This window comes from Nelumbo nucifera, chromosome 2 (assembly GCF_055504915.1).
Source record: "Nelumbo nucifera cultivar China Antique chromosome 2, China Antique-T2T, whole genome shotgun sequence".
Lineage (NCBI taxonomy): Eukaryota > Viridiplantae > Streptophyta > Magnoliopsida > Proteales > Nelumbonaceae > Nelumbo > Nelumbo nucifera.
Window position 1 is genome coordinate 45468324 of NC_142650.1, and position 24627 is coordinate 45492950.

The 24627-nt window shown below is 38.1% G+C and overlaps 1 protein-coding gene across 1 annotated transcript; it reads right to left on the reverse strand.

The window, feature by feature from the left end:
* Nucleotides 1–13113: 13113 nt before the first annotated feature.
* On the reverse strand, nt 13114–17761 carry LOC104602611 (GATA transcription factor 8-like). The gene is made up of 4 exons (XM_010266364.3): nt 17423–17761; nt 16867–17201; nt 14559–14800; nt 13114–14210 (listed from the first exon to the last, which is right to left on the reverse strand). The coding sequence occupies exons 3-4, from the start codon at nt 14787–14789 to the stop codon at nt 13440–13442; spliced, it is 1002 nt and encodes a 333-aa protein (XP_010264666.1). The 5' UTR covers nt 14790–14800; nt 16867–17201; nt 17423–17761; the 3' UTR covers nt 13114–13439.
* Nucleotides 17762–24627: the final 6866 nt, after the last annotated feature.

Consider the following 24627-nt stretch of genomic DNA (forward strand, 5'->3'; position numbering starts at 1 on the left):
GGTGTCAAGGATTTGAATGGTCATGGCTTATATCTATAGAAGACATCCCAAGAGCTTTCCAATGTATGGCACACCATACACGAGGGGAGAAACACAGAATTTTGCCCACTAACCTTGCAGAACTTAACCTTCGACAACTAATTGAAGAGCAGAAGCAAGACTTACTATCAGTTCCATCATTTGAAAATGTTTGGGAGGTGGTTAAAAACATGAAACCACACACTTCTCCCAGAGTTTTCCCCCTTTCTTCAACCAAAAATTTTAGAATATGGTTAGAGGGGAGGTCTATGAATTAATTAATCATGGATGTTGTTGAGAAAAACCTGCTATCTCACAATAGCTAAATAGCAAAATATATATGTCTGAACGAAAACAAAATACAAAATAATTTTGTTTTCCTCTTTGTGCAATTAAATGGACATGCAAGCCAAACCATATCAACCAAGTAGAAAAATTATATGCAATAGTAAGAACACAATCCACAAATAGAAGACACAAGACTTTAACGTGGAAAATTCTCTAAAATGAAGAGAAAAACCACGGGCAACTAGCCACTTAAAACTTTCACTAATAAATCAATGGGATACAACAAAGTTCTTCTCTAACAGTAAATCTAGAGGCTATCAGCATCAACTATTCACCTAAAGGTGGATTTTATCACATATCACCAAATAACTCAAAGACAAAAATAAATCTCACCAAAATGATAATAGAAAAGAGGAATAGCAAATCAAACCAATAGATATGCAGCTTGAGGCGCCATCGACTGCATACAAAAATCCCAAGACGATTGGAGAAATGATCACTACGCAGGTTTGTGTTCTTCACCCATGAAAACCCCAAAACTTATCATCTTCTTTCCCACTCTCTCTCTCTCTTTTGTTTTCGGTGGTAGGCTTCACCGAACGGTTCAATTCACTGAACTTACCGAGCAAGTTTTGTTCCTCATTAATGTCTCTTCCCATGCAAAGACACGCGAGGCTGCCTTTATGAGCCTCTTCGACTTCCAACTCCCCCCCTCTTTTTTATTTTTTTATTTTGTGGGCCCTCCATGTGGGAAGGGATCCCAAACAACAATCTCCCCCTCACTTCTCACGTGGAGGGTGGCAGCCCCATGCCAGCGGCCTTCCTACAAACAACAAGCTTTTCCTTTGACAAAGTCTTGGTCATCATATCTGAGCCATTATCATCAGTATGAACTTTCTCAAGTTGTAGCAGCTTCATCTCCAGCACATGTCGAATCCAATGATACATCACATCTATATGCTTAGATCGTGAGTGGAAAGTAGAGTTCTTATTGAGGTGGATTGCACTCTGGTTGTCACAGTATAGAGCAAACTTTTCTTGCTTATGGCCCAACTCTTGTAGGAACTTCTTCATCCACAAGACTTCTTTACAACCCTCAGTAAGAGCAATATACTCAGCCTCAGTAGTAGACAAAGCAACACACTTTTGTAGTTTTGATTGCCACGAAACAGCCCCCCTGCAAAGGTAATCAAGAACCCTGATGTAGACTTTCTAGAGTCAATGTCACTAGTCATGTCTACATCTGTATAACCATCTAGCATTGGCTTGTTACTTCCAAAGCCCAAACAAACTCTAGAAGTACCTCTGAGATATCTGAGAATCCATTTCACAGCTGCCTAGTGTTCTTTTCCTGGATTAGAGAGAAAGCGACTAACAACACCAATAGTATGAGCTATATCTGGCCTTATACATACCATAACATACATCAAACTACCAACTACGAATGCATAAGGCACATTCTTCATTTATTCCTTCTTTTTCCCACTTGTAGGACATTGCTTGGAGCTAAGCTTGAAATGACCTGCAAGTGGAGATACAACCGGTTTTACTTTGCTCATATTGAATCTCTCTAAAACCTTCTCAATGTACTTTTCTTGGGATAACCAAAACTTATTGTTCTTCCTGTCACGGATGATTTTCATGTCAATGATCTATTTAGCTAGACCCAAATCCTTCATAGAAAAAGCTTTACTGAGTTTTTTCTTCAACTTGTTGATCTTAACAGCATCATGACCAACAATCAACATATCATCCACATAAAGCAGGAGAATAACAAAATCATCATTAGATAATTTCTTTACAAACACACAGTGATCGGAAGTAGTCTTATTGTACCCATTAGCTTCCATAAAGGAGTCATACTTTCTGTACCACTGTATGTGTGCCTGTTTGAGCCCATATAAGCTCTTTCTCAACCTGCAAACAAGTTCGTCTTTACCTTATTTCACAAAGCCTTCAGGTTGCTCCATGTAAATCTCCTCCTCTAAGTTACCATGGAGAAAGGCGGTCTTTACATCAAGTTGTTCAATTTCCAAATTTAAGCTGGCAGCCAATCCCAAAACAACTCTGATAGACGACATTTTCACAACAGGTGAGAAAATTTCTTCAAAATCAACACCCTTTTTCTGATTAAATCCCTTCACAACCAATCTTGCCTTGTACCGTGGTTGTGAGCAATTTTCTCCACTCTTCAATCTGAAAATTCATTTATCCTTCAAGGCTCTCTTACCCTTTGGTAGCTTTACCAGATCATAAGTATGGTTCTCATGCAAGGATTTCATCTCATCTTGCATGGCTTTTAACCATTATTGTTTCTTCTCAAGAGACAAGACCTCCTGATAATTCTTTGGTTCTCCCCCATCAGTAATCATTACATACTCAGTAGGGGAGTATCTTACAGAAGGTTGACGCACTCTAGTGGATCTTCTCAACTGAGGCTCTTCTGGTGGCTCTAAATTATTCTGTTCATCTACCTGCTCTTCTTCATTTACTGGCTCATTATCAACTAGAGGAGTATTTTCATCTTGATCTTCTTGTACATCTCTTCTATTTCCAGTATTTGCAGTTGGTGGACCAACCATACCTGGGTCAACTGGTTCATGATCTGTAGACTTTGGCTTATCTGGCTTTTCAAAGTCTGCAATAGTCTGATCCTTGAGAAACACTGCATCTCTGCTTCTGATGAGTTTCTTGTTGACTGGATCCCAAAACCTGTACCCAAATTCCTCATGACCATACCCAAGAAAGATACACTACTCCGTTCTACTGTCAAGTTTGGATCTCTCATCTATAAGAACATGCACAAATGCCCTACAACAAAAAACTTTCAAATAATCATAAGATACATCTCTTCCTTTCCAAACCTTCTTAGGAACATCACCATCCAAAGGAACCGAAGGAGAAAGATTTATCAAGTCAACTGCTCATTGCCTCCCCCCAAAAGGACTTAGGCAGCTTTGCATGAGAGAGTATACATCTAATTCTGTCATTAATGGTACGGTTCATTCTCTCTGCAACACTGTTGTGTTGATGTGTTTTTGGCACTGTCTTCTCAAACTTGATCCCATAAGTTCTGCAATACTCTGTAAATGGCACTCTGTATTCACCACCATTATCTGCACAAACACATTTCAACTTCTAGTTTCCCTCTCAACTGCAGCATGAAAATACTTGAAAACATCTAAAGCTTGATATTTAGTTTTCAAACAATAAGCCCAGACCTTTCTGGAATGATCATCAATAAAGGCAATATAATAGTAAGCACCACCAAGACTCAAAGAGTCCATAGAGCAAACATCAGTATGGACCAAATCTAGAACATTTGCTCTTCTAGAAGGAGAGAAAATTTTAAATGTGATTCTGTGTTGTTACCTACCAAGCAATGAGAGCATGAGTTCAAGTCAGAAAAATTCAAACATGGAACATTATGCTTCTTTGAAAGAATCCGCAAATCATTCTGACTCAAGTGACTCAACCGTATATGCCAAAGTTCAATAGAAGAGTCTTCAATTGCATTTACCTCTCCCCCACAAGATTTAGCCTCTGTCACATAGAGAGAACTGCACTTGTTTCCCCGAGCTACCACCAAAGACCCTTTAGTGAGCTTCCATTTTCCTTCACCAAAGTAGTTATGATAGCCGTCATCATCAAGCATCCTAGTGAAAATCAAATTAAGGCCAAGAGCAATTTGCAAGCAGTATTTGTGTTCAGGCATACATCTCCTATACCGACAATTTTGCACTCTCCATCATTCCCCATCTTCACATGACCAAACTGACCACTAGAATATGAAGAAAAAAAATCACGACGAGAAGTGACATTATACGAAGCACTGGAGTCAACAACCCATTGTGAATCCTGACATGTGAGATTGACACTGCCACCATCGCATATAATACAAACATCATCACTAACTGTAGCTGCTACAGTATTGGCTTCTTCTTTCTTTTTTTCGCCATTTTCTTTCTTTTGTTCCCTCTTAAGTACTTTGCCTTGGAATTTCTTATGTCCTGGCCTGCCACAATGATAACACTTAATCTCTTTCCTTGACTTGGATCTTCCTCGAGACCTGTCATTGCTATCACGATTCTTTGGAGTTCTACTTTTGCTTCTCCCTTGCCTTTCAGTAACTAGAACTTGACTCTACGTTGTTAACCCGTGGTTTCTTTTGTTCTCTTCATTCAGCATGCTCTCCTTCATCATTTTCAAAGTGGGTACACCATTTGGAGAAGAGCTTACAAGGGAAACCACAAGAGTATCCCAACTGTCAGGCAAAGAGCTAATCAAACACATAGCATGAATCTCTTCATCTAACTTTACCTCCATAGCAGCCAACTGGTTCAATATACCTTGAAAGACATTCAATTGCTCAGAAACAGAAGTTCCATCCTGATATTGCAAACACATAAGCTTATTGAAAAGAGAAACTTTATTCTGATAATTTCTTTTCTAATATAACTTTTGCAGAATAGTTCACACCTTATGGGCGTTAGTCTCATTGGCAACATGCTGATACACAGTATTATCCACCCATTGCCTGATCTTTCCAACTACCTTTCTATTTAGTTTTTCCCAGTCTTTACCAGACATACCCTCGGGCTTGCCTTCATCACCTAACATAGTGTCTTCATAGTCATAACAACAGAGCAAATCCATCATTCTAGACTTCCATATTGAATAGTTTGAATCAGTGAGCCTGATCATAGTGCCACTGTTGTTACTGTTCGAGTCCTCCATTTAATTAGCACAAGAAATTTCTCAAAATAACCGTAGCTCTGATACCACTTGTTGAGTAAAACCTACTATCTCACAATAGTCAAATAGCAAAATATATATGTTTGAACGAAAAAAAATAATTTTGTTTTCCTCTTTGTGCAATTAAATGGACATGCAAGCCAAACAATATCAACCAAGTAGAAAAATTATATGCAATAGTAAGAACACAATCCACAAATAGAAGACACAAGATTTTAACGTGGAAAACCCTTTAAAACGAAGGGAAAAACCACGGGCAACTAGCCACTTAAAACTTCCACTAATAAATCAATGGGATACATCAAAGTTCTTCTCTAGTAGTAAATCTAGAGGCTATCAGCATTAATTACTCACCCAAAGGTGGATTTCATCACATATCACCAAATAACTCAGAGACAAAAATAAATCTCACCAAACAAATCAAACTAGTAGATATGTAGCTTGATGACAATAAAAATTATCATATTTTTATCCCTTAATATTCAGTCTTTTACACTTGTTTAGTACCTAATTGGACTCACTATTCTTGTATTTCGATTTAGGGCACGAAAGAAGGCGTTAGGTAAAAAATAAGGCTAATCGGGTAATTTTGCATAGTTTTGGCTCCGTGCGGTAATCTGGGCATAACTCTCTCATCCGGATTCCGGTTGAGATGATTCAAGATGCATTGGAAAGATAAGAAAAAACTATACAACTTTCATGTTTTGGGTTTTGATAGATTCGGACTGCGTCGAGGTCAAAATCGAGCCCTAAGTCTAATCCAATTCACAGCAGAAGCCTAGCTTACAGAGAAGCCTTGCAGTGGCCCAAATCGTTGAGGAAGCCCAATACGAATTTAGCATGCAAGAATAAGAATCATCAAAGAGTCCTATCAGATTCAACTTTCTGTTGTATTTCTAGAAAGATAAGAGAGATTAAGATTACCAGTTAAGAGATAGGAGTAGATTAGATCTAATCTAAGCATTATCTATTAGAGAACTAAACTCCCAATGAAGAAAGAACTCCTTAGAGGAGCAAGAGACAACTCCCTCCTAAGTCTATATAAAGGGGGCGGACTAGCACCCAAGGCACCATCAAATCCTTCAAGAGAGCTTCAACCTTGAGAGAGAGCAATCAACAACCAAGGAGGAAGAAGCAGAGTTCGTCCCCTCTCATTTGGAAGTTGCGATTTCATCATGAAGTATCTGTAAGGTTTTATTTTCTGGTTGAAGGGTTAGGGAAGCTTTGGTTCTATAACATTGTGAGATCTAATTAATTTTATTTTAGTTCATTGTTTATGGGTATTCATATGTTTTCTGCGATTTCCTGTTAAGATTACTCTTATTGATTAAGCAAGAAGGGCCCCTTGCTCATTCAATGAGAATAATCTATGGCTGATTGAACCTCCAATTTCGTATATGATTGGTAGGTTTAATCATGGTGGCAACTAACATAAATTGATTGCAAAAAAATTTTCGATCTATGTTAGGAAAATATATGATCTGGTTTAAACGGTCCGAGCTTGTGAGATCACTGACCAGAATTGGGTCTCTCCCCTCTTAATGCTATTAATAGATTAAATCTTAAGAGTTTGTTTAGGACAGTCTATTAATAAGAGAAGCAATCAAAGAACTTGTTTTGGTTGTCGAATAATACGAGTAGAGGCTGGTTGTTAGAGCTTGTTAATGGCTATAACCAATTTATTCGTAATCATATGAATTTATCTTTGCATCGAGAATCAATGATAAGAATCAAAGCTGAACTTGTCCCTTCAACCGGAAGCAATCTCCCATCGATTTGATCATTGCTTTCTGTTATTTTCTTTTATTTCATCTTATTTTCGTTAATTCAACAACCCCCTACTTCGTATACTTGGAAATAAATCCACCCAATCCTCATGGAGACGACCTTGCTCATCACTATATACAAATTATTCACTTCGAGCAAGACTTTTTATCTTTGGTCGGATTTGACACCCACCACAGCTTGAGGCGCCATCGACTGCATACAAAAATCCCAAGACGATTGGAGAAAGGATCACTATGCAAGTTTGTGTTATTCACCCATGAAAACCCAAAAACTTCACTTCTTCTTTCCCACTCTCTCTCTCTCTGTTTTCGGTGGTAGGCTTCACCGAACGGTTCAATTCACTGAACTTGCCGAGCAAGTTTTGTTCCTCATTAATGTCTTTTCCCATGCAAAGACACACGGGCCTGCCTTTATGAGCCTCTTCGACTTCCAACTCCCCCCTCTTTTTTTTATTTTTTTTATTTTGTGAGCCCTCCACGTGGGAAGGGAGCCCAACCAACAGATTTCTATATGACACACAGTTTACCATGGGGGATAAATTGCACAAATTTGGTGCATATTCCAAAGAAACAAAATGTTGAAAATATTAGCCATTTTTGACCTATTAGTTTTATAATGTTTTATACATGATAGTGTTCAGGTGCTTATTTTTCGAATTGCAAGACAAATTGAAATATCGAGTGGTAGAAAACCAATCAACTTTCAATTTCATCAAGGGAGGGCAAAGCATAGATAATGTCATTATAGCTTGAGAGCTGATAGGGAAGATGAAGAAGAATAGAAAAAAGGAGTGGATAGGTAGCAATAGAGATGAACATGTCAAATGGCCATGATAGGTTGAATAGAAGCTTCCTTTTATAAGTTTTGAGTAATACGGGTGGGTTTCCCAGAACAATGGTGCAAATTGGTAGAATGTTGCATCACATCTCCCGGGTATTAATAAAGTAAATGGAGTTTTGAATAACTTGTTTCAGCTTGAAAATGGCATAAGACAAGGTGAGAAAGGCAGATATTGAAACGTAATATGTCTTAAAACATGTGATTAATAAATTTGGGCTACTCTCAGGGGAGAGAGTAAATAACCAAAAGAGCTCCATCCTCTTTAGTTGAAACATAAACCGAAGGAAAAGGGAATTCATACTTTAGTTGTTTGATATGAAACCGATAAATACATGGGATCAAGGTTGTGGATTGATAGGGAGAAGTATCAAGCTTATAGGGAACTATTAGACAAATTGAAGCACGAAAAGCTTCTATGCTATCCTAGGTTGAACAACAATGATCAAAGATGTTGCGCAAGTGTTACTAGTGTATACAGTGTCATCTATGATTCTACCTAAAAATATCACAGCTCGGATGGAAAAAGTACAAAAGGTTTTCTGGTGGAAAGGGAGCAGTAAGAAGAAAGCTATACATGCCCTTAGCAGGGAAAAGCTATGCCGCACTAAGAAAAAGGGGGGATTGGGTTTTAGTAGATTATTTCAAATGAATCAAGCCTTATTTGCAAAATAGGTTTGGAGGCTCTTAAATGAGCCAAATAGATTATGGGATCAAGTAGTAAAAGCGAAACACCTAAGACATTGATCCCTTTTTAATCAAACTCTAAACTCTGGACGCTCACCTTACTGGAGGCAAATGGTTAAAATAGAAAAATTTCTAAAATTTGACTTCATTTGGCAAAACCGAAGATGGAAGTCAAATTATTTTATTTTAGGATCATTTTTATGGAGGATATCCACAAAGGTCAGATTCTACTACTCACAACTCCACTATAACAAAGGTAAAAAATTTTGTTTTGTTCAGACTTCAGATGGATCATGGGATAAATAGCTTCTACTTACTCTTCAGTTTTCCCTTCAAGCACAATTGTGAATATTTTTGTGGAAGTTTGCCTCACTTGAGATAAATTAAAGTTTCTAAAGGAAGAGGAACAATCTTGCATTATATGCAACGATACTGCTGAAACAACCCATCATTTATTTTTCTCTCGCCCTTTCGCAAGGGTAGTTTGGGCTGGATTACAGGTGACATTCCATGTACAAAGTTTCCTTGCAAACTCAATGCATATATATACATTCATAACTGGTACAAAAATCTTCCTTGTACTTTGTCAAAAGTGTAGAAAATGTTTTCTTTCAAAGAATTGTGATTGCACCAAGACTAATATGGGGTGCAAGCAATGTGATATTGCATGAAAATATCACAAGGAAAATGCAGAGTATTCCACAAATAGAAGAAACTCGGTTCTACTTATAGACTAATGATTCATTCATGTCCTCATTGAATCGGGCAACTGGTTTGTATGTTTTAATGCCAGGGAGTAACAAAGTAGTTGCAACAGCAGGTCTGAAAATCCTAGTAAAACAAGCCTTGGATGCTGAATGGGAGGCACTTATTTTGGGTTTTCAAGATTTTTTTTTTTTTTTTTTTGATGCTTTAGTCATTGTAGATTTCATGGATATATATTATTACTAGTACATATAACTGGGTGCAAAAGATGTATAGAGATGTAGTATGGATCTACAAAAGCATTTTGCTAGTTGTAAAATATTCCATGTAAAGAGGCGTTATAATGAGACAGACCTAGCTACAAAAGCTTGGAGGGGAATAGAGCTATTCTATCAACTCCTCAACGGATTATCTAAGGTATTTGTTTTTCTTTTTTTTTTTTCTATGGTGAAAAAGAGGTTGTCAGGGGAAAAATATTCTTTTTGCTTGCACAAACTTTTTCCACATCCCTTACCCACAAGACAGGGAACATGTTCCCTTGTCATTCCAATGCAGGCTTATAGTGTCATATGGGTGGTTGTGAAAAGAGTTTGTGGGTAGGATATCTAAGTCCATTAATCCTGTTAACTACATTGCCATGTGGAACTTTCTTGGCTTATTGGCTTATTTACCAATCTGACTAGAAGATACTTTATCCATAAACGTATGTCTAGGTTTTCTGGTGAAGAAGCTGATTTTCCATGTGGCAACTGCCAATTAGGTTTCGTGGATGAAAAAGGTTGCCACATGTTTCTTTCATTGTTGCCAAATAATTTCACTTTACAATCTTTTCCATGTGATTATATATAAAAAAAAGACCATTTCTCATGTCATTTCTAATTAAAATAGGCAAATGCTAGTGCGTGGGAGCACTGTTCATTCTATATGATATAAGAATGAACTGGGACCACACAACCCCATGACCCACCCTTGTATTGGCCTGCCTGCCACTTTATGACTAAGGGTGTTAATGGATGGGTTTTAGATTGGACCCCATCCAGTCCAAAATCAATTTGGACGGATTGGATAGACAACAAGACATTGGATTGGATTGAACCTGGTTCATTTGTAATGGATTCATATTGGACCGAATCGGATTGGACCAAATCCAGTCCAATTGACACCTCTATTTATGATACTGGGTCCCACTTGTAGATAATTCAATACAAGGTGGGGTATTGGCATTTGACAGTTAGGCTGTGTTTGATTGCAATGCAAATAAATTTTTACTGGTGCAAAATTATAGTAGTACAAATGATTTGAGTGTAAATTATGACCTATTTTGTTTCAAATTTTAGCTTATGTTGTTTGATTGTAGTACAAATGAAGTAAATTAAGATATGAAGCAGAATAAAGTAAAACCCAAAAACAAAATTAAATGAGAAATTGCATTTTTTTCATTTGCACTCTTATGCATTAGTACTAGTTGTAAATAAAATTGTACTGCAATCAAGGCTGTGTTTAGTTGCAATGCAATTTTATTTGTACTGGTACAAATGCATGAGAATGCAAATTACTGTTTAATTTTGTTTTGAATTTTACCTTATTCTACTTCATATCTTAATTTACTTCATTTTTACTGCAATCAAACAAAATAAACTAAAATTTGAAACAAAATTAGGTCATAATTTACAATCAATCCATTTGCACTGCCATAGTTTTGCATCAATGCAAATTTATTTACATTGCAAGTTTGCAACCAAACACAGCTCAAGGAACGAAATATGTTTGGGTTAGTATGAATTAAGTGTTCATCTTTTTTCACGGTGTTCAATGCTAGAGCTGTTATGTTTGGGTTAGAAGGTGTGCAAGAAGATCAAGCAGCGGAAAATAGTCAGAAATGACACAAAAACGCAAGAAGTGATGTGGAACAAGCACTCAAAGTCGAAGGTAATGAGTGATACTCAACCAAATGCTCCCATAGAGCTTAAGAAGCCTCCAATGGAAAAAGTACGTTTGTAGGAGGAATCAACAAAATGCGGAGATGGAATAAAGGAAAGGTAATGAGGAATTCAAGTTCAACATCATAGTTGCAGCATTTCCTTGAATCTGGATTTACTCCTAACACCCACCTCACATGTCACATCACTTGAAACCGTGTCATTGGGAACATCTCCATCGATCTTCCCTTAAGACCTATATGATTTAACTGACTAACTAGAATAACTGAATCAATTATAAGTTTGGACTCTTTGAGACCCAAAACTTAAGCCCATCGGAATGCGCAAACACTGCTCATCACTCCGCATGTGCTTTACACCTTTGACCTATTGCTGCAGGAGAAGTGCCATGTGGAGAAAAATATTAGAAACACACTCCCACCCCATGTGATATGTGATTTGATACATAAGAGTGAAGACTAGGATGGATGTATCTCGGGCAGGTTGATCCATTTTAAGACCAGTAGAGGCCCAAAATCGAGACCTAGTCACTCCCGAGCCCGATCTAACTTGACTAGGCTTGGGATTGAGAATTTGTTAAAATTTGTCTAGGCCCATTCCAATAGCCCATCCATGTAATGTAAATTTTTCAAAATTCTATATTGGGAATGTACCCTTGTCTAAGCATTTATCCAAGCTCCAATTAAAACGTATTGGGAATGTACCCTTGTTTAAGCATTTATCCAAGCTCCAATTAAAACGTATCATATTGATATATTAAACATTATCTTAAATTAAATTATTTTAATAATTTTCACCCTTAGGCTCAGTTTGGGAAGAGTAAAATATAAATATGTAGATTGTAAAACCATTTCTAAACCATGTATTTGTACTTTTTACGTAGGCTTGGTTTGGAAAGAGTATAAATACAAATATGTACAATGCAAATACATACAAAATGCAAGGTTTTACACTCTACATATTTGTATTTATACTCTTTCCAAACTGAGCCTTAAGAACAGATATGTTACCTATACAAATTAATAACCAATCAAACAGCTATTTTCTTATCTGATAAATTCATTAAACACTGAAGGATAATTTTACAATGTGTAAGGGGGTAGGAACCAGGAACCCCATGCATGTTTTCCAATAACAACCAACTTATTTGAGGAGGGGGATAATTCAATTTTACCCCCTTTGACTAGAGATCGGCTTCAGTTAGTGCAACATCCGTCCCAACAGCCTTTATAGCCTTGTATTGAGAATATTTTCATACTTGTGTGTTTTTTATTTTATAAAGAGATATTCCCAATGAAAGGCTGCAAGAGGCTGTGAATGGTGTGAGCATGAATTTGCATTGACTGAAGCCATACCACTTTGATTAAATGCAAGGTTTGTTAGCCCATTCACCGTAAAGAGTAATCAAAGTGAGCTTGGATCTCCTACAGTCTTACGCACAAATTGGGTTGCGTTGGGAATATCTCCCTTGTCATTCATGAGGAATAGTGTTGATGTGAGAAAAGTTTATGGAGAGGAGATCCAGAGTGAATCAAGTTGGTGTTTCACTCAAGTTTACCTGAAAGTTAAACACTCTGAGGTAACCTTTCTTTTCCAGCTAGCATGAATACATCTTTTTCTTCATTTCGCAAGGAACTTTAGAGTCGCATTAAAATTGTCCAATCATGATAGGAGACATCAAACTGTGGGGTTCGTTTGTATCAAACCAACCTGGTGTATCATGATTGGTCCAATATTACAACTTACAAGTAAAACTGCTGAGATGTTATCATGATTGGCCCACAATCATTTAATCTCTCACCTGGCATGAGATGTTATCATTGGTCTTACATCTGCTGCTACGTATCCATCACATTCAATTAATCCATTTTATCAAAAATGGTATCAAAGCATCTCATAAATTTTGATAAACACCACCTGATTGGTTATAAGTTTTTTTTAGTATCATGTCTTTTTGATATTATAGCCAAACCCTTTGTATGCACTTATTATTATTATTTATTATCAACGCTTCATTCGTTCTCTTATGTAAGAGTAAGACTTGGAAAAACCATAGCATCACGCTGACACCATTGCACATGACACACCATAGAAATAGAACATCAAATTCAAAATCCACTTCAGAATTTCCTAAGAAAAAATGAATTGCAAAAAAGAATTGGAGAAAAAGGGAAAAAGAAACCAAAGAACATAAATTTCAATAGCTAACATTCCTAATCCTAATCCTCCATTACCCCAGGTTCTCCTCTTCTTTTCCTTTCTCATTACTAGCTAAAATATGGTCAACTGTTTGCTCCTATCCCCTTCCCCCGCCTATGTACAAAATTATAACAAAAGAACCAAGAAATGATGAAACAGTAAGACCCAAAAACAAAAGGGAAGAACAGAGAAACTCCAACTAGGCTATCTCAAGTTCCTCCTTCATATGTAATCAAGCAAATGGCTATTTGGTATTAACTCTGTCGCATCTGTAATGGGAGTTCCGGTGGCAGCCATCTCTGCCTTCTGGCCAGCCTGGGTCCTCATCTCTAGAACTTTCTTGTGGGAATTGGAATGTAATGAAGCGACAAATGTTGGGCTTGCCGCGGGCCTGTACTCTGGGAAGAGACGGCCCGACTTATAGCGGACCCCGCATGCATTGCATAGAGTCTTAGGGCCCATAGGACCAGCTCTCCATTGCGGGGTCTTCGTTATCTCGCAGTGCAGACATTTCCTCACGGCAACCGGTTGTGCTGGAGCATATTGCTCCTTTGCACCCGGCGCAGGCGATAACTTCTTTTTCTTCTGACCCAACATTTCAGATCTCGGTACCTTCTTCCATGGACGGGACTCCGCATGATTTTCGAACTCGGATGCTAATTCGGAGGCCGAGAAGGATGGGGAGGGATCGGTTACCGAGGAGGTGGGAGAGATGAGGGGGATAACAGGCCGTGGGTTGAAAGTTGCAGGGCGTGGGCGCTTGCTGCGGGCGCGGCCAGGGACGATAGTTTCGGGACTGAGAGGCATGGTCCTTCCTCCGCTGCCAGAACTGGAGCTGCTGCTTTCAAGAACTGAGACAGGACTGGAAGTCTGGAACTGGTAAGAATTTTGATCATTGGTGGAGGAATCTTTGTCAATGGTGATACTGCTGCCGGCAGAGAACGAGTCCTCGACGAAATTTGACAACCATTCCAGTTGGGCAATATCTTCATACTGAGGAAAAAACAGATCAAAAGCAGCAGAGATCAGATGTGAGTTTGAAAGGATTACGTACAAGATAATGAGGCCCATGGGCTTTTTTTTTGTATTTCTTATGGGTGCCAATCAAATGGATCAGTGGCCCATGCATATTTAAAAAGCCTACGGTATACGTTACATATATTCTCAAATATTAACCGATCAAAGAAGAGAAGGCATTCATCACGAATTCGATGGAAGACGTGCTGAACAAACAAAACAAGATAGAAACTCCTTGATATTTTACTAGAAAAGCTGTTGTTTTTTATTATTTTATTAACAGTAACGCGACTAACCAATAAAAAAGGGGCGGGGGCAACTCACCGGAACAGAGAGTTCATTAGCAAGTTCTGATCTGCTGCTGTCGTTATTACCGGAGAAAACAGCGTTTGGTCCTCCCATCAAAGTGTCAGGTGGTGGGGCAGTCCAGAAAGCATTGCAGTCTCCTCCAATTACTTCACCTTCCATTTCTCCGGTTGGAAAATCCAGCAGATCATCTATCTGGTCGAAGAAATCTCCGCATATATCCAACAAATCATCCGCTGGTCCTATCATCTTCTCTTTCACTAAAGCACAATAAGACCAATGTTATCTATAGGGCTATCCTTTTGCTTTTTCTCATTTTCTATCTTAATGCAGTAAAAAAAAAAAAAAAAAACTACCTTCTAATGTTATTGTTACTACGTGGATGATTGATAGAACTTATTAAGTAAGAGAAATGGGGAACATATATAGAAGTTCTATTCTATACTGACCTTGTTAAGGTTTTTTGGTTATTTGTTGGTATATTATTCTTTGGTTGATTACCAAAAGAATTTCTATACTGACCAAATTACATTACCTTAAAAAAGGATATTTGCGGGGTGTTATCTTACAGATCACGATTTTCTTCTTTAATTAGCTAGCTCCTATTTACTTTTTTCTTCTACGCATGAACCCAAAAACCGGCAACTCTTTCCTTTCCCAATAACGTTCGCGTCCTTACCAAAAGAGGGGCTTAAAAAAAGTATAGCGTGCTCGGATTACGCGGGTAATTCCAACCGAAGGTTAAGGTTCCACATGAAAAGAAGATCTACTGCGTTGAAGAGCACCCACCCAAATATCAACGTCTCATTTTTGCTTCATATTCCGATCAACATCTCGAACTGGAAAGAATTGTTTCTTCAGGAAAAAAAAGACTCAAGCTTCTTTAACGTGACACAGCTTCCGCTGCCGCTGGATCGGTATAAGAAGCGGGACCCAACTTTGTACATAATTCAATGAAGACTCTGCCTCACTTAAAATAATTTTCAATTGCTCTACAAAAACAATATTTTTTTTTTCCAAATAATATATATTTCTGGTATTCTGTAGCGAAATTTAACCAACAGGTAAGGCGCTGATTTCCTAACACCCACAACCCCACCACCTCTCACCCTGCAAGCACTCCATTCCCATCTCAAGCCCCACCCACCGGTAGGTTAAGGTGGGGAAAGAAGAAAAGAAAAAGTAAAAAAGGAAAACGGAGAAAAAAGATAAACTAAGAAACACGATACCTTTTGCTTAACTACTGAGAAAACCCGCCTACAACATCTGGTAACGTGTCACATGAAACATAGGTGGACTCTAAAGAGAGAAAGAGATTTAGGGGCAAATTTGGATGGATGAATGTCGATGACAAATTGGCAATCCCATCTTACTGCAGCTAGAAGCCCAGGATTCCAATATATCAACAGGGTGGAAAATGGCTGGAAATCATCATCACACCATTATTGAATATTCGAATTGAATTCTACCCCTGCACCACCTCTATTAGCTGGAACCACCAAATGCGGGATCGTGTCCGAAATCCGAACCATGTGCCCACATATATTTCCTTCAAGAGCGTTTAGTAGATTGAGGCAAGATGAGAACAAGTATCTGGCGTGGCCCAACTAAGCAATGATCACGTCCAATCCGTGTGACCCAGAAGGCCCAAAACGCCAGCAGCAAGTGTGAAACTTGATGAAGTATGCATTAATGGCCTCGCTGGGAAGAAAGCCCACATTATCAACGATGGTGGTTGATCAATGAGCCGGTAGGCCACGTATACAGCGCATTTTAGTGGGAGGGGAAGTAGTGAGAGTGAGACAGAACACTTGAGGTGGACCAGAGAAAAACAATCAAAGGATCCACTGCAATGATCCTAACCATCCAATCCTATACCGGTGATGATCACAGAACTGGAGCCATGGGAATGGCTGACCGGGACAGACCTCCCATCGTAATTGACAATGTTGTAGGTCCGTATTAGACTTTCACCGTCTAAATTACCACTCACTCCGGAGTACAGGGTACCAAATCCAATGTAATTTCGGCCTTCAAAGTAAGAAAATTCAAATTCTTTCAAGAAAAATGGCAAAATGTTGAATTACTGGTGGAAGAAATTTTAGGAACAAGTTGCATTTTTTTTGTGAGAAAAAAGAAAGTTCAAATTGAAAAGTAAAAAAAGTAACAAAGAATGTGCTCATTAAACGCAGACTCATTAACTTTTCGCAATATTCAATATAATTCACATTGATTTGAGGAAATGAGTAACGGATTTGAAGAGACCAACAAGGAAAAGTTCAATGAAGATAAAAAGAAAAAGATGTAAGAGTTCAGTGGAACAAACCTCAATATCAAATGGACTATCTGCTGGTATTCCTGCAGGCTCTGTTTCTCGCTTGTTTGAATTGGAGTAACAGTGCTTGTTTGTCACACTAATGGAATGAAATGCAGACGTTTAGACTGCAATTTGTCAAGCACTAGCTCAAAAATTGGATTCGCTTTCTGGTCTCATTGGGAATTCTAGAAGGCTTGTATGATAGACTCAGAAGTCCTGATCTAGAAGATGAATTCCAACGAGAAAGAAGTTGAGCGGGTGGCAAAGTTAACTAAGTAATTCTGGTGGAATTAAAGAGGGAAATGACAAACTCGACAGCGAATGGTAGAGACTTCAGTCAATTCCTGCAAAATCAAATGAGCAGAAGTAGAAAATGAGAAACAGAGCACCATAAAATCCTTAATAATCTCCAATATATCAGCAGAAAATGCATGCAACTCTTCACCAAGGGAACAAAAGAGATGAAATTCTTTCAAATCCAAAGGCGGAAGAGTGAGAAACACTGAACAGAAACAGATGTATATAGTAAACGATTTCCCGGAGAAGAGAGAAAACAAACACAAACCTGTATGTAAATCCTAATTCCCGCGAAAAACTCAAGGAAACAACATAAAGCAATGTATCCGCGACAACTACAGAAAAATCGCAATGAAACCTCTGGGAATCAAGCAAGGACCAAAACACAAGTACAAGAACAAAAGCTAAATCCTACTCCTAACCCTAATGTTCGACGAGAACTCAAACAAAGCTCATAGAATGAGTAAAGGAACAGCGAGCGAAAGAGAAAGAAAGAAAGACGAAAGTAGTTTGAAAGAGTAAGAGAGGAGAGAAATAAACCCTAATAAGGGGGGGGGGGGGGGGGAAGAACATGAGGAGAAGAGAAGGATACGGTGACTACTTCTGTTAGGTAAGCCTCCTGATTCATTGCTAGCTGTCTTTTACGATCCTTTCCCTGTCGTGATGTTGAAGTCCTCATTACCTTTCCTTTATTTCTTTTTCTTTTTCTTTTTATTTTTATTTTTTAAAATCACCCTCCCTCTCTAGTCTCCCCCCTCTCTCTACTCACTCTCTCACTCTCTCACTCTCTCTCCGATGACTGAAAGCAAGAAAGGGTCCCACGCGGCCTCATTGCTTTATTTTGATTTATTTTTCTATAATTTATTTTTATTTATTCCCTTCTCGCAGATTTCCTCCATTCCTGGTTCCTGGTTTAAAAAGATGGTCTCGGTTTTCGGTTTCAACTTTCAATGTCTGAATTCTGAAATCAATGAGACAAAACTGCCCTCAACACGAGTTATGGTATTTATTTGTGATCACATCTTTACTCCCGTTTAACATTTCGACTTAGAATATTCAAAAATAAGGGAATTTTGATATAATGATTATCGTGTTCTGTAATTAATAATAAAATGAAAATGTCTTTTAAAATGCTGATTGTATGTATGAACCAAATGAAATATAAATACGATCGCTAATATCCTTAAGAGTACTCTATTTGGAAGGAATATAAATACAATTGTATACGGTATAAATACTTTCAAAACAATATACAATATATACAAGATTTTGCAATCTACATGATTTGTATTTATGCTCTTTACAATTGGGTGTTGGGTCATATTATTTTTTATAGCTCCTGGCTCAAAGCTTTTAAAAAGAAAGGACTGAGATAGGCAGCATATATAACATTCCCATGAGCTTTGTAATAATTTCATAAAAAATCTATGGACTTTGATTTAAAGCCAAGAACTCCTTGTTTCTACTTTGGAAGCGGCATTGGCATTGGCATATTTAATATGTATGCACCCTTCATAGAAGGGATAATAGAGATTAGTATTGAAGAAGCAGAATGGAGGTGTGGGGCTGGGTTTCACGGCTCGGTTAATCGAATTATGACACTTTTTTGTAAATCGAATTGGTGGTATCGGCTTTTCTAATTCTCCAAATTGAAACCGAATCGATACCACCAGTTAACCAGTTCATTGATTTCGGTTTTTGACCGGTTCGGTTTTTCGGATTTTTTATATTTATAATATATATTATACAAATATATGTATAATATTATATAATAAATAATAAATAATAAATGATATATAATATATTATAAATATTTGAAAAATATATAATATTTTTATAAATAGATCATTATAAATATAATATAAGTATATATATATATATATATAATGAATATATGTTTATATATAATACATAGAAAATATCTGACATATATTAAAAATATACATAAAAATATATACCGGTCAGTTCAGTTAACCGTCAATTTTTTTTTGTAGATCAACTGAAAATCGATCGAACTGATCATTCAGTTTTTCAAAAATTCCAAACCGAAAGCAAATCGATCGGTTCAATTAACCATATTTTACGGTTCGGTTTTCTTAATTCGATTCAGTTTTTTGGTTTTTCTGTTTTTTATGGACACCCTAAGGCTGGGTGATCTATGGGTGGAAATCGGCCGTGTATCCGGCCAATATATGTGAAAGTTTTAGCAGATGGGCCCTTCGATCAGGTTTTCCACATAATGGCTTTTCATAAAGTTGGTAGTGGCAGTAGCACATTATTGATTATCCCACAACATTCAATCCATTAGACCATTACCTCCCATGTTAGATATGAGGTGTCACAACCACTAAACTAATTCCAAGGATATTTGGTGTGCAATCATACCAGCACTATATTACATCAAATTTTAAAGTAGTTAAACCTGTTTGAGAGAGAGAGAAAGAGAGAGAGGTGTTACAATGGATGGCCGGCCTTTTGGAAAGTCCACCTGAGCTGTGCATAAAAAAAAAAAAAAGTGAAAAAGAAAAAAATCAAAAGGCATTGGGTTCTTTGCATAAATTTTATGTCATTTCACACTATTTCAATCCATATCATTTTTTTTTTTGTTTACTTTATCCCATACACATACTGGTTTAAATGATTAAATCCTCCAATTTTCAACAAATTATTCTTTTTACTGGTGATGAAAACATCTTTAAAATTTTATAGAAAATCCTAGAAAAAAATCATTACCCAAAACTATAATCTAAAAAAAAAAAATGACAGAAAGGTTTGCCACAACACAAAATGTACGTCAGTCAGACGATGGACCACACGGTCTCGATTTTCCCAATTAAAAACCAAACATGAGTCATTTCATTATTATTACCTTATTGGCTTCCAAACGAACTTTTAAGGGGGGCATTCGCCAGCGTTTTTTCAAAACAAGTAAACAATTATCAATATGATTTTATTTTTCTGATGCGATTTTTTTTTTTTAAGTAAAAGAATTGCCTTGATAATATACAACCCAATGTGTTTACCAAGATGTAGATTCTTAACCTGACAATGGAATTAATTTCTACAAATTCTGGCTGGCTGGCTGTAAATTTCGATTTCGATTTCGATTTCGAGTTCTATCACGTAGCTTTATTATAGTAATACTTGTCTTTCCATGGAATCATCGACTGCTGGTGGAGCTCAGGGTCAGGGTCAGGAACACAGCACCGAAACTATGAAACAGAAACTTATTGCGGGTGGCAGATGGCAGATGGCAGGGCATACTGAAAGCTTGCAGTTGCAGGTTGCAGCACAAGTTACTGAGGACGACATAACATATAGTCCCTGAAATTGATAGGAAACACAGCACCCTACAAAATCCCAATGCTCCGCACTCATTGTAGCCATTTGCTCGTAAAATTGGGAATCTTATTTGTAACTCCTACTCTATCAGTATCACTTTCAGTTTCTGGGTTTATTATTTATTTTATTAGAAAAATAGCTAGTGTACAGCATTTGTACTCTTATTTTTTGTAACTCTGCAATTAGCAGTACGGACCGGAATTTCTGCTTGGTTTTAACGCGAGAAATGACAAAATTTTAAATCACCGTTGGTACCATCTACAGTCATTTTTATTATTATCAGAAGAAATAAAATAAAATAAAATGGAGCTCGGCACCAATCACATTATTGGATAAGTCATGTATTTATTATTAGGGATTTGGTTAAGGAATTATTGGGCATTGGGTTAGTATCAGAAGTAACTCACGCCAATACAAGGTGAAGGTGGGGTTGAGTCAAGGCAGTCTCGGTTCTGAAACAAAGAAGAAATTTTGGTGATCTAATTAAGGATTAATAGATTATATTTAATGGAAAGTTTACCAACTCAGCAGCGAGTAGGGCATTCATGTTAGGTGTAGAAGAGTTTTCTGTTTGTTGGTGGAATTTGATATTTCACTTTTTTGGATTTTACCTGTCTCGTCCATTGCACACAAGTATTACCAAGAATAAAATATATAATGAACATTCACTCGTCGTTCAGGTTCAGTGCGTCTTGCATTTATTTTAGTACAACTAAACTCTCAGTCATTCTCCCAAAAGTTTTCTACTTTCCTGGAGACGAACAGAATAGAGCAAAATTAAGCACAATCTGCGGCAAATGTGAAGTAAGAATTTACAGCCCTTCAAGTTACTTCCTCCACCTCTACACTCCATTAATGCATGCAAAGAGTGGGACTGTGGGGTGGGCCATGAGGCACTAACCAATCTCTGCAGTGTGGAAGCAACCGCCCTTGGCAACACTAGTACTGCTCATAAATTAATTTTACATATTTAATAAAGTGACGGCACAACAGAAGGTTGTTTTGGTTAGTGCCTCATGGCCCAAATGATGGGGCTCACCTCCCATCCGGCCCCCTTTCACTCTCCTCTTCTTTTAACCAACTTGAGCTGCACTCTTTGCACCTCTCTCTCTCTCTCTCATAAGTTGGAATATTAAAAAAATTTTAAAGGATGGAGCCAGATGTTTTCTTTATCTTTTACCTAACTTGGGTTGCACTCTTTGCATCACTTCCTTCTGAAACACTCTCATCACCAATTTTAGTGAAAATCTAGTTTCAACTCAATATGGAAGGATTAAGAAGCTTCATACTATACTCCAATGGTGTTGCCTAGCTTAGACTATGCAAGAATGGATTCAGTTCCACCGACACTGTTGATTACTAACAATTCTTGTTAATTTTATTATTAGTATCCCCATCCCATAAAAAATATAAGGGATGGAGCACAGCACAATATTCATATTCATATCAAGCAACCTGGAACCACCCCGTCCTGGAGGAAGACAGTAAGGATCGATGCATACGGTTAAAAAAGAATACAAATATACGGAAACCTATTAACATAAAACACCGTAATTGGTCGTCCCTTTTTCAATTCTTAGCTAGTCCTATTATATACCATCTAAGTGTGAAGGGCCAAAATGTTTGCATGGGTCACGCGATACATAGAATGGGAACATCAAAGTATGTATGGCACCGACGACACAGAGGCCGGGTTACATCATAATTCATATATAGATGCATAAGTTATAGTGTAGGGTATATCAATCAATATCAATTTTCTGGAAATGGGCAGATGGAAGCGGCGCCATTGGAGGAGGTTAACAGATTGTGGTAGTAACGTCTTGGAATGAAAAACTCAGGCGCAGCCTCATGTACATGCATGTATCGCATTCACTTGCCTATTTCCCGCATTTCTGACAGCAACACATGATCATCATTTTTTACTTCATTTGTTCCATTTCTTAAACAACTAGTAATTGCTATATATTTTATTCTATTTCTCTTTCGCACCGGATAAATTAATTAAATTAAATTTTCCTAGCAAAACTATATTTGGAGAAAATGGTAGATCCTCAATTCCTCATCCTGATTGTTTACGGTGAAATGCAATGTTTTAATGAATAGGAAGCACACAAGCGAGAAGGGGCATATCAAACTAAGTGGGACTGCATCATCATCATCTTCATTTAATAAAATGCAAAAGAGATACTTACCGGTTCTAATATACTTGACTAAGCTGCTTGGATAGTTGGGAGATTGCTTAGTTTGTTTAATAAGATGATGGGTTGAACTTGCCATCTAATTAATAAGTGTAAGAGTTGCACCATGTCATGTGGTTGGCACTTCATTATCTTGGATGTTCAGTCGTCACTCGTTACACATTTTGGAGTTAAAAAGAGCAATTAATGGTGCATTGTTGGTTGATCCTTCATGGATGGTGGTGGGACCGTGTCAGTTGTAAGTTGTAACCCCCCTCCTCTTCCTCTTCCTCTTCCTCTTCTTCTTCTTCTTCTTTTCAGTTGTTTAGTTCACCTTGGGCACACCGTCAAGAGAGAGCTACACAGGCCATCAATATGAGTCACCAAAGACAAATTAACCCATTACTCTTTTCCTCTCGCGCCTTCTCGTCGTCAGAGTGTACGATCCTCCTTGAAGTTAGAATCCCCTAGGCTCCTTAAGCGTCCGATTGGAATAAGTGGTGGGTCCCACGCGAGACTGAGTTATTCCGTTAATGTCGGCCTAGGGGCATATCGAGACCGAATCTGCTCCTCACACATTGCGCCTCAGTCGCGCCTCACACGCACATCGTACCATGCACTGGGAACGTCTCCCCTACTTATGAATTATTATTGACGGGAGATGTTCCCAATGCACGGTGGATGTGCACGTGAGGCGCCCCCGTGTGAGAGGAGTAGATCCCGTTTCGGGCATATCAGATATCACAATTCCAATCCGGCAATCCGGATTTCTTCTCCACAGAACGCGCCTCACAATAACCTTACATTGCTTTTAGCCGTGCAGTAAGAACATCTCCCTTTATCATTTATGGGAAGATGTTTCGAATGCACGGTCGCGATATTGGTGTGACGTGTGAGGCGCGCTTTATGAGGGTCACATCCGATAATTTAATGGAATGGAATAGACATTTGGGCGAGGTATTGACCATGTGCTGGATTGACGGGAGTGAGATGACAAATAAGGGACTTGACTAGCTCATCACTTACTTATTCATTAGTGAGTGGGAAGCCGGCGACAACAGCGGGGGATGTAGTCCTGTAGGTGCAGAGTTGCGGGCATGTATGTTGGTGAATGGTACACATTCTCCCTGGCCCAGCGCACGTTGCGTTCATCGGTAGAAAGTCGACCACACTTTCTGACACCCAGATGATTGATGTACTGTTCGTGGAGCCATGTCCCAGCTGGCACAGAACAGAAGATGCTGCGTCAGGCATCACCACGTGACTCTCTTACTTCGGGATCCGAGCTTGACGATGCTTGTACTTTTATTAATACTTTGGACTATTCTAGATTGCCACGTCACTTTGAATTTTGCATTTCTGATTTGTTCCCTTCTAACTCCCAACTCATCGTCCGTCATCAAATCATCGTGCATATGTGCATTTTTCCAATTTCACTTTGAATCCTTGATGACGTACCGATGATGAAACAGAGTTTCGTCCCAGCACCAATACGCTACTACTAGACTTCTCTTGGATGCGAGCGTAGCAAGTAGCAACTAGAGCCAAAAAGTCTTCTCAACAATAACAAGATCCTTGGACCCTGACGTCAGATGGGTGGGCCCATTGATGGGTTGAATGGTTGAGATATATTTGGATTTTGGATGGGCTCTTGAGATCTGTGCCAACTTAGAGTAAACCCAAAAAGTCAATAATAACCCATTCTTTCTTTATTGAGTTGAGGGGCTCTTTATAAATATGATTTTGGAAGCATTGAACCGGTGGATTGCCGTGAGATGGGACATGGGGCCCACTGATCCACTAAAAACACGGCCTAATGGGCTTAGTTCTCCGCTGAATTATGTATCCATTTTTTCTCTTTGCCAAGTGTTTTCAAATATGCAAAAAAAGAAAAAAAAAGTGTTTTCAAATATGCTTTTTCTTCGAATTCCAAAAAACAAAGTCTATAAGT

What these genes read in the sequence shown, in the direction of transcription:
- LOC104602611 (XM_010266364.3), bottom strand. Translation starts at nt 14,789, where the DNA reads ATGATAGGACCAGCGGATGATTTGTTGGATATATGCGGAGATTTCTTC. An exon ending in CTAATGAACTCTCTGTTCCG is followed by an intron (nt 14,211 to 14,558) that starts GTGAGTTGCCCC and finishes TTTTTTCCTCAG; the next exon opens with TATGAAGATATTGCCCAACT.